The following is a 16,235-nucleotide window of genomic DNA, read 5'->3' on the forward strand; positions in this document are numbered from 1 at the left end:
TTCTCACAAAACCCTCACTGTTGCTCCATTGGCTCCTCACCCATCACCTGTTCTTCATGTTCCATTCCAATGTGTGCTAAAGGAGATCATTCCAGTTCTTGGCCCAACACTACCTGGACTAGAGCCCCATGATTGTGATCACAATCATGTGATCACAAAGCTCCCCGAACTTCAACTTGACCGTAGCTATGAATAGGAAACTAAGACTGCTCCCCGTGTTGGAGACAACATATCTACTGTGATATCATACCTCCATCCCAACCACACATGCACCCACATTCAACTCAGGCCCCACAACATCAGTAAATAAATACACTGATGTCTCAAGAATTTCCCAAATAGAGGATCCAAGATGGCGGCGAGCAGTGTGGACCGTGTTTGAAAGCTCCAGCGAACAATTCAGGGAATTGCACAGATTTCTGAGCCAGGAACACCAAGGTCCCCACACCACGGCAGCAGAAGTGCTCCACGGTTCGGAGGGACCAGGGTGCGGAGGACCTGCCTCCCCCTGCACACGGGAGGAACGAGGACTTTCTCGGATCAGAGCGGCGGCGGCTTTTGGGACAGCAGTGCTACCAGCGGCTCCCCCAGTGGCTCGGGCACCAGCGACGGCGGTTCCAGCGGCGACAGAGGCGGTGGCTGAGGTTTGCAGCTCAGAGCCTTCCAGTGGAGGCGATTAGTGCGGTGGACGGGCGAGGGGACTCTGGGCAGGATTTGGGTCGCGTGGCCTTGAGACCCAGGCTGGACTCAGCGGACGGTTCGGCCCCGGAGCCCTGGGTTTGCTCAGGTGCTGTGGAGAGGCGGGCTCGGCTCGGCGGGCAATTCTGCCCGAGGCGCAGCTCCTCTACTGTAACACAGGCTGGGCGGGGTGCCCGCTTCTACCCTGGGCTCTGGCTCAGCACAGACACAGTTTTCCTGCTGTGACACGAGCTGGGAGGAGTTCTCAGTTATACTCTGGGTGCTAGCTCAGGGCTGTGGCAGTTTTCCTGCTGTGACACAGGCTGGGCGGAGCTCTCAGTTATATTCTGGGAGCTTGCTCAGTGCTGCGGCAGTTTTCCTGCTGTGACGCGGGCTGGGCGGAGCTCTCAGTTATACTCTGAGTGCTTGCTCAGGGCTGCAGCAGTTTTCCTGCTGTGACACGGACTGGGCGGAGCGCTCAGATATACCCTGGGTGTGTGCTCAGCGCAGACTTGGTTTTCCTGCTGTGACGCAAACTGGGCAGGGCGCTCACTTCCACCCTGGGTGCTTGCTCAGTACAGTCGCAATTCCCCTGCTGTGGCGGACGGTTCAGGCCCTGAGAAACTAGCTGAGCTCCACGCGTGGTTCAGGCCCAGTAACCCTGGCTGGACTTGGCAGGGGACCCAAAAGGTTGTGGATACCTTGGCCTGACCAAACGATCATTCAGAGACACAGAATGATTGCAGGACCCACAGCAAAGGGGAGCTGAGGATCACTGGCGGTGAGAGCCCAAAACGACAGGGCTAACCTCCCGCCATTCACACAAGTGAAGTATCAGGGCTTCCAGCCTACGGAAATCGTGAGAAAACAAGTGAATCTATCACCAGACTCCCTCCACTCAACTCTGGAAGTTACCAAAAAAAAATGTCTAAGGGACAGCGTAAAAGCATACGCAAAAAACCCCAAAACAACATGGAGTCTCCAGTTCCCAGCTATCCCAAAGAAAACAATCCGGAGAACTCACATACAATGGAAACACAAGAAAATGACCTCAAATCCCTGGTAATGAGGATGGTAATGGAGGAAGCAATTAAAATTAGAAATCAGATGCAGGAAGAAGCAATGAAGCAGGTACGAGACATAAAAGAAACACATAGAGTGGAACTGGAAAATTTTCAGGAAAATATAAACAACCAAATGAAAGAAATAAAAAAATCTGTTCAAGATATGAAGATGAAAATGGATTCAATGATAAACACACAGACAGAAGAAAAACGAGAACGTGAGGTCTCAGAGAAGAAGGCGAATGACACAGTGCTGAGCTTTTCTAACAGAATCCAAGAGATGGAAGAACGAATCTCAAATCTAGAAGATACAATCTCAGATCTTGAAGCAACCATTAAAGAAAATGCCAAATCTGGAAAACTCCTGACACAAAACATCCAAGAAATTAAGGACACCATGAAAAGAAGAAATCTGAGGATAATAGGCATTGAAGAAAGAGAAGATATCAGACTCCAAGGCCCAGAAACTATTCTGAACAAAATCATAGAAGAGAATTTCCCCAATCTAAAGAAAGGGATGCCTATAAATATACAAGAGGCATACAGAACACCAAATAGAATTGACCAGAAAAGAAAAACTGCCCGTCACATAATAATCAAAACACAAAACATACAGAACAAAGAAAAAATATTAAAAGCTGCAAGGGAAAAGGGCCAAATAACATTTAATGGCAAACCTATCAGAATTACACCCGACTTCTCAGCAGAGACCATCAAAGCCAGAAGGGCCTGGACAGAAATCCTGCAAACCCTAAGAGACCACAGATGCCAGGCCAGACTACTTTACCCAGCAAAACTATCAATAAACATTGATGGAGAAAACAAAATATTTCATGACAAAACCAAATTCAAACAGTACCTATCCACAAATCCAGCTTTACAGAAGATACTAGAAGGAAAACTCCATCCCAAAGGGTCAAGCTACAACCAAAACTACTCAGGAAATAGATAACTATACCATGGCAAAAACACAACTACACAAACGCTCAACTGGAACCAACATCAAAATTAAGACTCTTAATAGTAACTGGTCGTTAATATCTCTCAACATCAATGGTCTCAATTCTCCAATAAAAAGACACAGACTAACTGAATGGGTGCATAAACAGGATCCAACATTCTTCTGCATTCAAGAAACACATCTCACCCATAATGATAGGCATTACCTCAGGATAAAAGGTTGGAAAAAAATATTCCAAGCAAATGGTCACAAGAAGCAAGCAGGCGTAGCCATTTTAATATCGAACAAAATAGACTTTCAACCAAGATTAATCAAAAGGGATGAGGATGGACACTTCATACTCATCAAAGGTAAAGTCAACCAAGATGATATCACAATTCTGAACATCTATGCTCCCAATACAAGGGCACCCACATTTATAAAAGATCTGCTAAAAAGGCTTAAACCACACATCGATCCCCACACAATAATAGTGGGAGACTTCAACACCCCACTCTCACTGAAGGACAAGTCATCGAAACAGAAACTAAGCCGAGAAATAACATCATTAACCAATGCCATGGGTCAAATGGATCTAACAGATATCTATAGAACCTTTCACCCAAACAAGAAAGAATATACCTTCTTCTCTGCACCCCATGGAACCTTCTCCAAAATTGATCACATCATAGTTCACAAAGAAAGCCTCAACAGATACAAGAGGACTGAAATAATACCTTGTATCCTATCAGATCATCATGGGCTTAGACTGCAATTCAACAACAACAGAAATAACAAAAAGCCTACACGTATGTGGAAATTAAACAACTCTCTGCTAAATGACACCTGGGTCAGGGAAGAAATAAAGAAAGAAATCAAGGAGTTTCTGAAATTCAATGAAAATGAAGGAACAACATACCCAAATTTGTGGGATACATTGAAAGCAGTGCTAAGAGGAAAATTCATAGCACTAAGTGCCTTTAAAAAGAAATTGGAAGCATCACACATAAACACCTTAACGACACAACTGGAAGCCCTAGAAAAAAAAGAAACAGAAACACCCAAAAGGAGTAGACGTCTGGAAATAATCAAACTCAGGGGTGAAATTAACAAAATAGAAACTAAAAAAACAGTCCAAAGAATCAACAAAACCAAGAGCTGGTTCTTTGAGAAAGTCAACAAGATAGACAGACCATTAGCCAAACTAACTAAAAGGCAGAGAGACAGTATTGAAATCAACAAAATCAGGAATGAAAAGGGAGACATAACAACAGACACTGAAGAAATACAAAGAATCATAAGATCCTACTTTGAAGGCATATATGCCACAAAATTTGAAAATCTAAGGGAAATGGACGATTTTCTTGATCAATTTCACTTGCCAAAGTTGAGTGAAGAACAGATAAACAAGCTAAATGGCCCTATTTCCCCTACAGAAATTGAAGTAATCATTGATAGTCTCCCAACCAAAAAAAGCCCAGGGCCAGATGGCTTCAGTGCAGAATTCTACCAGACCTTCAAGGGCGAGCTAATACCGATACTCTTCAAGCTACTCCAAAAGATAGAAAGGGATGGAACATTACCAAACTCATTCTATGAGGCCATAGTCTCATTGATACCTAAACCTCACAAAGACTCAACAAAGAAAGAGAATTTCAGACCAATTTCTCTGATGAACATCGATGCAAAAATTCTAAATAAAATACTTGCGAAACGAATACAAGAGCACATTAAAGATATCATTCATCATGACCAAGTAGGCTTCATGCCGGGCATGCAGGGATGGTTTAATATACGGAAATCCATCAACGTAATCCACCACATAAACAAACTGAAAATAAAAAACCACATGATCATCTCTTTGGATGCAGAAAAAGCATTTGATAAAATCCAACACCCATTCATGTTTAAAGTTTTAGAGAGATCGGGAATACAAGGCACTTTCCTCAACATAATAAAGGCTATATATAGGAAGCCAATAGCCAAAATCAAAGTAAATGGTGAGATACTTAAGGAAATTCCTCTAAAATCAGGAACAAGGCAAGGCTGCCCACTCTCTCCATATCTTTTCAATATAGTACTCGAAGTTCTAGCCAGAGCAATAAGACAACATAAGGAGATCAAGGGTATTCAAATGGGAAAGGAAGAAGTCAAATTATCCCTATTTGCAGATGATATGATAGTCTACATAAGTGACCCTCAAAATTCCACCAGAGAACTCCTACAGCTGATAAACACCTTCAGCAAATTGGCTGGATACAAAATTAACTCAAAAAAGTCTGTAGCCTTCCTATACACAAATGACAAGCTTGCAGAGGAAGAAATTAGGAAAACTACACCCTTCACATTAGCTACAAGCAATATAAAGTACTTAGGAGTTACTCTAACTAAGCAAGTGAAGGACCTGTTTGAAAAAAATTTCAAAACCCTAAAGAAAGAGATTGAAGATGACATGAGAAGATGGAAGGATCTACCTTGCTCATGGATAGGGAGAATTAACATAATAAAAATGGCCATCCTACCAAAAGCAATCTACAGATTCAATGCAATCCCTATCAAAATACCTACACAATTTTTTAAAGACATTGAAAGTTCAATTCTGAACTTCATATGGAAAAACAAAAAACCCAGAATAGCTAAAACAATCTTGTACAATAAAAGGTGCTCTGGAGGAGTCTCCATACCTGATCTCAAACTGTACTATAAAGCAATAGTAATTAAAACAGCATGGTACTGGCACAGCAACAGGCTGGTTGATCAGTGGAATCGAATCGAAGACCCAGATATGAATCCACACACATATGGTCATTTGATTTTTGACAAAGAAGCTAAATCCATTCGATGGAAAAGGGATAGCATCTTCAACAAATGGTGCTGGTCTAACTGGATGTCTATGTGTAAAAAAATGCAACTGGACCCATATTTGTCACCTTGTACAAAACTCAAATCCAAGTGGATTAAAGACCTCAACATAAAACCAGAGACACTAAGTCACTTAGAAGAAAAAATGGGAAAGAGCTTGGAACATATTGGCACAGGAGACAACTTCCTGAACAGAACACCAACAGCCCAGACATTAATGTCAACAATTAATAAATGGGACCTCATGAGGCTGAGAAGCTTCTGTAAGGCAGGAGACACTGTAAAGAGAACAAAGCGACAGTCTACAGACTGGGAAAAGATCTTCACCAACCCTAAGTCTGACAAAGGTCTAATATCCAAAATATATAAGGAACTCAAGAAATTAAATACCACCAAACCAAATAACCCAATCGAGAAATGGGGCATGGAACTAAACAGAGAATTCTCAACAGAGGAATATCAAATGGCTGAGAAACACTTAAAGAAATGCTCAACCTCCTTAGTCATCAGGGAAATGCAAATCAAAACAACTCTGAGATTCCATCTTACACCCATCAGAATGGCTAAGATCAAAAATTCAAGCGACACCACATGCTGGCGAGGATGTGGGGAGAGAGGAACACTCCTTCATTGCTGGTGGGAATGCAAACTAGTACAACCACTTTGGAAATCTATCTGGTGCTATCTCAGAAAAATGGGAATAGGGCTTCCTCAAGACCCAGCTATTCCACTCCTTGGAATATATCCAGAAGATGCTCCAGCACACAACAAGAAAATTTGCTCAACCATGTTCATAGCAGCCTTATTCATAATAGCCAGAACATGGAAACAGCCGAAGTGTCCCTCAATAGAAGAATGGATAAAGAAACTGTGGTACATATACACTATGGAATACTATTCAGCTATTAAAAACAAGGACTTCCCGAAATTTGTGGATAAATGGATTGAGCTAGAAATGATCATAATGAGTGAGTTAACCCAGAAGCAGAAAGACTCAAATGGTATATACTCACTTATATCTGCATATTAACCCAAGGGGCACGTCCCACGAAAGCCTTCACTTACCAGGAAACTGAGACAGAGGAGAGGACATTCTAGTGGGATTCTAGATGAGAGAATCATGGGAGAAAGGCAAAGTAGAAGGACCCAGAGGGTCCTAGAAGCCTACAAGTAGAACATTATGATAGGCAGATTTGGGCATAGGGGTCCCGCTCAAACTAAGGCACCAGCCAAGGACAATACAGGCGGTAAACCTTAAACCCCTACCCAGATCTAGCCAATGGACGGAACACTCTCCACAGTAGAGTGGAGAGTGGGATATTACTTTCTCACATACTCTGGTGCCTCACCTTTGACCATGTCCCCTGGAGGGGGAGACCTGATGGCACTCAGAGGAAGGACAGCAGGTTACCAAGAAGAGACTTGATACCCTATGAACATATAGAGGGGGAGGTAATCCCCCTCAGGAACAGTCATAGGGGAGGGGAGTAAGGGGAAAATGGGAGGGAGGGAAGAACGGGAGGATACAAGGGAAGGGATAACCATCGAGATGTAACAAGAATAAATTAATAAAAAAAAAAAAAAAAAAAAAGAATTTCCCAAATACCTACATGTTGTGATTAGCTCTTCCGGGTGTGTCAGAGGCAGCCTCAAAGATATCTCAAGTAAGACCATAGCTCCAAGCATCACAGTTAAAAGTATGTGTTTGGATACTAGAGGCTCAACTTTAAATTGTGGACTCAGCACTTAAGACCATGACAAGGTCTCTGAGGGTGCTTCTTTACCTCTCAGATTGGGATACACGAGCTGCTGAGCCAACATGGGAGCACATTGGTTAAAAGAGTTAAACACAGAAAGAACATGTGTGTGATCCTGCACTCAATTCACACAAGCCCACAGCTGTATTTCCTGCTGTTCTCACCTCATGACTCTCCAAATTTGATGACAAAAGAAAGAGAAGAAAGAGGACAAGAAAAGACTTTGCGATCTCCTAAAGAAGGACACTAAGGTTTCAATTTCTGGTATTTTTTTTATTTAATTAATTTATTGAGATTACATCTCAACTGTTATCTCCTCACTTGTATCCTCCCATTCCTTCCTTACCCTCTCTCTTTCACCCTATTCCCCTCCCCTAGGTCTGTGACAGAAGAGGACCTCCTTCCCCACTATACGGTCATAGGCTATCTATCAAGTCTCATCCTAGTAGCCTGCTTATCCTTTCTCTGAGTGCCACCAGGCCTCCCCACTAAGAGGAAGTGGTCTAATAAGGGGCACCAGAGTTCATGTCAGAGTCAGTTCTGCTCTCCACACAACTGTGGAGAATGTGCTATCCATTGGCTAGATCTGAGCAGGGATTCAACGTTTATGTTATGTATTGTCCTTGGTTGGTGCAGTAGATTGAGCAGACCCCCCTGGGTTTATATCCGCCTGTCATGGTCATGTTCTTCTTTCTAGGACCCTCTGGATCCTTCTATTTCCCCATTCTCCCATACTTCTCACCTAGAGTCCAAGAGAAAAAGTCTCTGACCAAGGCTGACTCTGAGTGGGCAGCAAGCCTGACAGGTATTTCTAGTGTTGGATCATGCTATGTTGTACAAATATTCAGATTTTGGATGCCTAACTGTTAATGAGTTTGTTTGCTGTTTGTTCCCACAGGCAACAGTGGGAAGTGCAGTTTGCCTGAGACTGTTTCTCAGAACCCCAATTCAAAACACAGAGCATCACATCACTTAGAGATTCCTGCCTGTATCTCTGGCCTCATAATGCAGTGGCAGGTGTTCTTCCTTGGGCCACTTAATATCCCTGGGAAGAGTCTGACAAAAGGAAATATTTCAGAAGCTGGTCACAAAGAGCCAAAAGGATTATGTTCAGAAAGCTGGCTCGAGGAAACATTGACTTATTAACATTTATGTTTTTAAGCATTTAAAATACTGTTAATAAACAGGCTACACTTTTTGTCCACGATGGCCACTGGAAACCTTTGCATTTGGGACTTTAAGAAAGTAGTGCTGATCATTGAGCAAGCAATCATTGCTGTTGGCTCATGTGTACAACAGCCATGTCACAGTCAAACAACATTTCACTGCACTCTTTCCCACATGCCAAGCCTAGTCTTTCTTCCTGCTCTTCCCATGTGTTCCCTGAGCCTCCTGTGTGGGAGAATGTCATAGATGTCACTTCACAGCTAACACTCAAGTTCATCTATTTCCAGAACTTTGAACAGTTATGAGTTCACAGTATTAACAACTGTCCCCAGCATGAAGAGGCTGCCCTGACCCATGCTGGCAGGCTGCCCATTTCCAGTGGATATCCCCACACTCACATGCACACAGAGGCCATAGTTACTCTGTGGGTTGTTTTTATCAAAAAAAAAAAGAGGACTTTAAGTTGGGAGGGAGATATACTGGGGAGCCTATGAATGGCTGGAATCAAGATAAAATGTATACATGTATGAAATTTTCAAATAAAAATAAGACAAATCATACAAAGCTAAATAGGAAAAGCCATCCTTCTAAGATGATGTGTCTTTCCTGTGCCTGTGATGGCTACAGCTATTCATCCAGCTAACAGTCACTGTCTGTCCCATGCAAGCCGAGACCTTGGCTCCAATCCCCACCTGCCATTTAGTTATGATGCCTGCTTGCTGTCAGTACTCAGTGCTAAGTTCTGAAGTAGAGCATTCGTCGTGAAGATGGGTGGATTGGCACTTCCACAGTCCTTACAAAAACATAGGAACCAAAAGCCCAAACCCCTCCCTAAGCCTCCTTAATGTCTGTCATTTCTCTTCCTTGTCCTCCTAAGCCCAATGTGGCCATGCCACCAGCTATGGACGACCCCCGAGAAACAGATCATCCATGGTCCTACTAGCTCTTTCCTAATTTCTCTTCAAATTCCTATTCAGCACATTCTACTTCTTTAGGGTGATATGGTATGGCTAGGTCTGGGAAGCAAAACATAACTTGGATCTTGGAAATCTAATTAAGAAACATATGGAAAGGGGTGGAGAAGATAAATACAGAAATGAGTGTGAGCCTGACCCATGATTCATTTGCCAATAATTCCTTACCAGAGAAAAGAGGGTCAGGTAGGAACAGCTCAGACAACTGAGTAACTCTTGGTCTGGCCCCAGAATAATGTCATGCTCCTACGGCAACCTTGGGAAGTCCTCTATACCTTAGGATCTTCCTCAATAAAACAGTAAGATTCTACCAAGGTCCCCTGTGACTTATATGTAATCATTTGGAAGGCAAGTGACTATGAAGTTGAGAGATACACCAAGCGCTGCAGTTATGATGTTACCATTTTACCACAAGAGTTAGCAGAAAGAAAAATCAAATGGGCACATACAATGATGTCAAACAAACCCATTCCTTCTGCACCTCAGTTTTGCTTTAAAGAGATTGATGCAGACTTCCTTGCTATATCTAGCCTCCAGTTTTCTTCCCAATGCCAAGTTCTATGTTACATACATGTTCTATGTAACAGTTGAAGGACAGGTCACACCACAGATCTATATTCTTCCGTGTTGTGTATCCTACCCCCCTTTTGTTGTAGTTGGGATGAAAAATGTCCTCCACAGGCTTGTATGTTTCAGCATTTTGGCCCTTGGTTTGTGGTGCTGTTTGGACAGGAAACTTTAGGAAGTTCAGCACTGCTGAAGAAGTACTTCACTGGGGTAGAAGCAGGGTTGAAGTTTTGTAGATGGCCCCCACTTCCTGTTTTTTCTCACTTCCTCTCCACTTCTGCCCCCTGTCCCCCCCCACCACCTCTGTTTCCTGTTTCCTGTGTATGGATAAAATATGACCACTCTGCTTCCAGTCAGGCTTATCACCCCGCCCACACCTCTGCTTCCTTGACCCTTTGTGATGCTTCCCGTGTAAGGATAATATGAGATCATTCTGCTTCCTGTCAGGCTGAACTCACGCTGCTGCTGCAGATGTCATGCTTTCCCCTCAATAAAGGACTCAATCACTTCCGAACTGCAAGTCAAAATTCTATCTTCTGTGACTTGCTTTTTGTCATATTATTCTGTCATAGCAATAGCAAATTAACGGGTAAACCTCACCCCCCTACACACACACACACCTGTTTCTTGTACATGGCACTGCCTCTGAGAGTATGGTTAAACTTCCATGATCCGAGCTCCCCAAACTGACCCATTCACTGGGTTGGTCTGGTCATTCCATCTACAGAACTACCTAACACACTTGCCTGCCCTCCCTCCCTCCCCCCTCCCTCACTGTCTGTCTGTCTGTGTCTGTCAGATTTCAGGTGTTTGCACACATCTTCATTAATCTTCACACTGACTTTTTGCTGTTCATGTGCCCAACTTACCTCTGATTTCCTTGTACACAGCATTAAAGTAGACTCCCTATTCTTTTGTCTATTCAACAAAACTTACCACCACATACCTCAAGTGAGTCAGCTATAGGATCGATATCTATGTGTCTCTGCACCAAGTGTCTGGCTTAAGGCCTGATTCTGGTGGCTGGCTTTAATGCCCTCTGCCTGGACGCAGGAACAAGCAATCCTTCACCAGCCACATTGTGTCAGGCACTGAATTTTGCCTTCCCCGAAATGAGCTTCTCTCCTGTACCCCAGAGAAAAGAATGCACTTGCAAGGCCTCCCTGACCCAACTGTGATTGATTTTCTGCACAGTGGCCAGGTCTGGCCCCATCTGTGCCTGTAGCCTATTGTGATGCTAAAAATTCCCTCAAGAAACCACTTCCCAGCTTAACGAACAGACACTTTTAGAAAATGGCCCCCGAAGGACAATGGAAATAAACCCAGCACTATGTCATCAAGAGCAAGAAGGCCAGTGAGTAGGAAGGAATAGAGCCCATGAGCTAGTGTCTAGGACCCACATTCCATTGAGGAACGTGTGAAGAAGTTTGGGGTTCTGCAGGGAGATGGCAATTATAGCACAGTGGCTATACACCATAAGATTATTTTCCTCTCAAGGAGCCCTTTCGGTGTCAAATATTCTTTACTCCTTGAAACAGAAGAGCAACAGCCTCAGAAAGCTAAAGCCATTTGCTTTCCAGTCATCTACCTTGGAGGCAGCTGAGCTGGAATTCAAAATAAGTTCCCCAGGAAGCCCAAATGTGTTCATGTTGCAAGAAGTCACTTTGTCACTCACAAAGAGTTGCCTGTAATTGCCAGCAACCAGGAGCCATCAAAAAGTGATGATGGGACCTTACAGATTGCTTCTTCCCCCTAGTCCCATTAGATATGTTCTCTCAACACCTGGGATGGGGCAGGAGATCTCTCTCCATCTTTCTCCTTCCCTGCTCCATTGCTCCTTAGAACAATCCATTCTCCAAATAAAGATGCCTTTGAATTTCAGCTTTCTTTCTAAGTGCCTTGACAGTGGGAACTCTTATTCCCAAGCCACACCGGAGCTAACACATTTGTACATCATCAACAGTGGAATAAGTGCATATTTAAGGGGAAAAGGTGGTCCGGGGCAGCATGTGTACTCTGAGCCCCATGGTGCTGAAACTGCTCAGCAACACTGGGTCAGGAGTCTGAGCCTACCTCCATACATTTGTGGATGCCCACAACGATTCCCGGATGGCCTTCTCCGATAGAATGTTTATAGGTCAGATATAAGCTACCTAGGTGAATATCTTCCTGTAACAAAAGTGAAGCTGAAACCACAGGATGCCATTTTTCTGAATGGGTGTTAGTGAACCCCTATGCTAGCAAACTATTTCTTATAGATTGGTAACATGTTCCTTTCCCTGACATTCTACTTGGAAGAAAGAAAACAATATATTTATGGTTCTATTGTTAAGATCCCAAGATCCAACTGCAGAATAAAAAGAATGTGAAGTGTCTGCCGCTGCCAGATAAAGGTTATATGTAATTATGGTGGAAAATGAGACAAGGCAACCCATTTACTCCTTGCCTCTTCTGACACCCCCTTTTTGCTTCTAAAAAGTTATCAGTGCCCCCTAGGTCCTGAAGGTCCTTCTCAAGAGGGAAGGGTCAGAGTGTTTGGGCATCGAAGGTGAATCTGGACAGGGCTAACCAATGCCAGAGGGCCTCCCTCATAGGATGCTGACCCGACTCCCCCTTCAGAAAATATGCAGCTGGCATGCATTTACTCCTACCACATAGACAATTCTCCCATTTAGAAAAATGTTTGATCATAGATAATGCAACCAAATCACCATACTGGCAGCACGCTAGTGTAGTACAAACTCACTTCCTGCAGGTCTAGGGTAGTTATGGGGAACACCTGCTTGAATAGGGAGACACGAATGAAGCCAAGGTGTGTGTTTGGCTACTGTCAACATCCATGGAGCCTCAAGCTTCCTCGCGCTAAATATTAGTTTGGTGAGCTTCTCACAGTCCATTTTAAATTCAGTTCACACTGTACACGTGTGGCTGCCACCCCAAAGATGCACAGTCACAAAAGAAAAGGAACAAACAGGGGAATGGTCTTGCTCCAGGTGGCTGGACTTTAAGCCTGGGAAGAAAATTTCCAGTCACAACTACATACGGGAAAATTTAATATGCCATCTGGAATGGGAGAGAGTGTGGTTCAGAGAGTGCTGGCAGTCTTGGGGTGACTTGGTAGATGACAAGACCACGGTGTAGACCATACATAAGAATGTGTTCTTTGTGTTTTTTAAAGCTTTTTTTGTTGCTGTTGTTCAAAGGGTCCTTATTGTGTAGCCCAGGCTGCCCTATATCCAACCTCATGACCCAGTCTAGCCTCAAACTCAAAATCCTCCTATCTATCTCTGCCTCTCAAGTTCTGGGATTACAGGTGTGTACCACCACTCCTGGCAAGAAGTACTTTTGAAGAAATTGTTTTTTGTTTTTTGTTTTTTTTTATAAATAGGCACAAGTGGCAAGAAGTGATTTTATAATAGCATCTTTATGTAATTTAAATATGCATATCTCATTAAAGCTAACTGTCTGAGCTTCCTTCCATCCGAACATCAATGAATGACTGGCCCATGGACCTGAGCCGGTGTCATAATTCTCACTGTGCATGGGGGTGGCCACAATTGAACTTGCTGCAGCCCATGCCTCAGTGTGCCCTGCAACCTCCCGCCAAGGCCTGCAGTAGCATAATTCCATGCTTACTCTGAGGAGTATTGACTTTTCAGGCCCGCAGGTGCCTATGAACTGAGGGAGAACTTGGCTGTTATTCACCCATTTCCTTCTTATGCTTGGCTGCCCAACTAGGTAACACTCTCTGACCTTCCTTGTCATGAAGGTCACTAGAATTTGGTGGGTGGGCATACTAACCAATTTCCATTGCTGGTGCCCCCCAAATTCTCCCTGCAGCTTCTTCCCTCCCTACCCCGACCCACCATATATGCCAAGGCTTTGGGGATAGAACACAAATCCCGTGAATAGACTAGGACCACAACACACACGCACATGCACATACACACACACACACACACACACACACACACACACACACACACACACAATCATGACTCCTAGACATCCATTAAAATTATGCTAAAGTTTGGGATACATTTTCTACCAGATGTTCAGTACCAAGACAAGAGTTAACACCTTGGCTTAGCCAGACGAAAGCTGGTAGCTGTCGAAGTTCAACCAATCAGCGTTTATGAAGCACTGCTGGGGACAGTTCTTCATGATGTCAAGAGTGTTGGCATGAGAAGTCTAGGAGTGCTTGAGATGACCAGAGGTGCTTCCAGTAAAAAACATACACACTCTCTTAAGTGGTCGCTTGTACCATCTCCAGTTTGCTTGGACCAGCACTCACCTTGGTTCCTAGGGCACCAGGTAACCCAGGTGGTCCACGTAGTCCCTGTTGAAATGAACAGCATAGAACCATGAGAGCTGAATCCCTCCCCACATACCAGGTTGCTGCCCTCTGCTGGAGCAGTAGTCAGAGAGCCCAGAGAGAAGGGGACTCTTGTCGCAGTGTGACTACACTCAGTGTAGGTGCTGGGTGTGATTTCTGACTCTGCCGCTTCCTGACCCTATGTGGACAAAACCGAGTCTCTCTATCCCTTCGTGTTTTTCTACTTCAGATCTCCATACTAAGGGCTCCCAAAGGGAAGAAGCAAGATCAAGCTTCAAAACCAGGATCACCTGACCCCATAAGCCCCAAACCTAGTATCTTTCTCTTTTACCACATTACAGACCTAGGGGCAGCCTATGGGAGGGGATTCCATTTCCAGCTGATGACCATGACCTAATCATAGCAGGCATGAACACACTTGAAATGCAAGTCTGTTTTTAGACAGAGGAGCCCAGTATGGACCAAAAAACCCTTCCGTGTGTGTGTGTGTGTGTGTGTGTGTGTGTGTGTGTGTGTGTGTGTGTGTGTGTACCATGACCATTGGGTACTTTGAAACTCATTTGCATGACTGGCCTTTGTTGGTCCTGAGCACACAGCCAGAGCTCCACATGCTCAGAGCTGGCTGAGGGCTCAGCTGCCACACAGACCCATCTGTGGTTTCATTTCCAAGGATCCAGTTTCCTGTGGTCAGCCACAGGCTGAGAGTATTAAGTTGAAGATTTCTGCTATGATTCACAAGTTAATAAAAACTGTCAATGGAAGTACAGCATTACAAGCTTTCTACTTTAGTATTATTTTTAAACATGCCGATTGATGGGGACGGTGTCCCTGGGTCAGGGGACATTTCAGGCCTTATAGCACCCCCCTTTCTACTCACCTGCAGTTCTTCAACTACAGCTCACTTTCTAAAATGTGTCTTTGCTTTTACTTTTTTTTTTCTCTTTTCCACTGGTAGCCTGGCTTCCCAAAGCTCAAAGCAGGTCAGCCCGCCACTTACCGGCTCCCCATCTTTCCCCTTTCCTGGTGGCCCAGGGAGGCCAGGAGCACCAGGATCTCCCCGTGGACCAGCCGGCCCTGGACTGCCTTCTTCCCCTGCTGTCCCCTGGGGAGAAAAAAAGACACCAAGGAGCATTAGTGGTGGGTTGACAGAACTCAGCTTCCCAGTGGCCAGTCAGCCCAAACGTGCTTGGAAGCTTCTGGAGCTGCCTGTTCCTTGGAGTACCAGAAGACAAGCCTGCTCAGTGAGGGTGAAAAAGTGGATTCTGTTGCCTTGTGTACATGATGACGTCCTTTCTCCTGCCACAGCCTCCACCAAGTTTCACCCTGTCTGTCGCTATCCTTTCTTTGATGGTGAAGTGCAGGGAAATCAGCCAAGGCTCTCAAGTAGGAAATGAAGGGGTCCCTGCAGGCCTAGAAAGCAGGGTCGACTTTTCCAGCTCCCAGCCAGTCAGTCATAGGACATGCTAAGGAGTACATGGAAATCTGAGGGAATTTTGTCCTTTTGCAAAGGCCCTTCTAACCATGCACCTTGCTTGATTCTGCTGAGGCAAGAGAAGGTGTTTGGCTCCCCCTTGAGGTCAAATGGGCCAATAGCATACAAGAAATGTTTGGATATATCTGTTTTTAATTTAGGTGCTCTCTTGTTTCTGCAATTTAAGGTGACATTATCTTTTTTAAAATAAAGCACCCTCAGGGCATTGTGGCATACAGTTATAATTCCAGCACTCGGGAAGTAGAGACAGAGTGATTACTGCAAGTTGTATACAAGCCTGGTCTATGTAGAAAGTTCCAGACATTCAGGATTACATAGTGAGACCCTGTTTCCAAACGCGTGTGGTCAACAGACCATAAGGAAAAGATATGTTCTACAGTTTGTGTTTTCCTCTAAAA

The 16,235-nt window shown here is 44.2% G+C and overlaps 1 protein-coding gene across 1 annotated transcript in view; it reads right to left on the bottom strand.

Annotated features, from left to right (window-relative positions):
- Positions 1-16,235, bottom strand: part of COL22A1 (collagen type XXII alpha 1 chain) — a 246,003-nt gene that overhangs the window by 85,392 nt on the left and 144,376 nt on the right. The window contains exons 38-39 of the mRNA XM_084747922.1: positions 15,343-15,447; positions 14,304-14,348 (exon numbers count right to left, since the gene is read on the bottom strand). Coding sequence (XP_084604048.1) covers positions 14,304-14,348; positions 15,343-15,447 — 150 coding nt within the window. The remainder of the gene's footprint in view (positions 1-14,303; positions 14,349-15,342; positions 15,448-16,235) is intronic.

The sequence above is a fragment of the Acomys minous genome (assembly GCF_964271855.1).
Source record: "Acomys minous genome assembly, chromosome: 12".
NCBI classification, from domain to species: Eukaryota; Metazoa; Chordata; class Mammalia; order Rodentia; family Muridae; genus Acomys; species Acomys minous.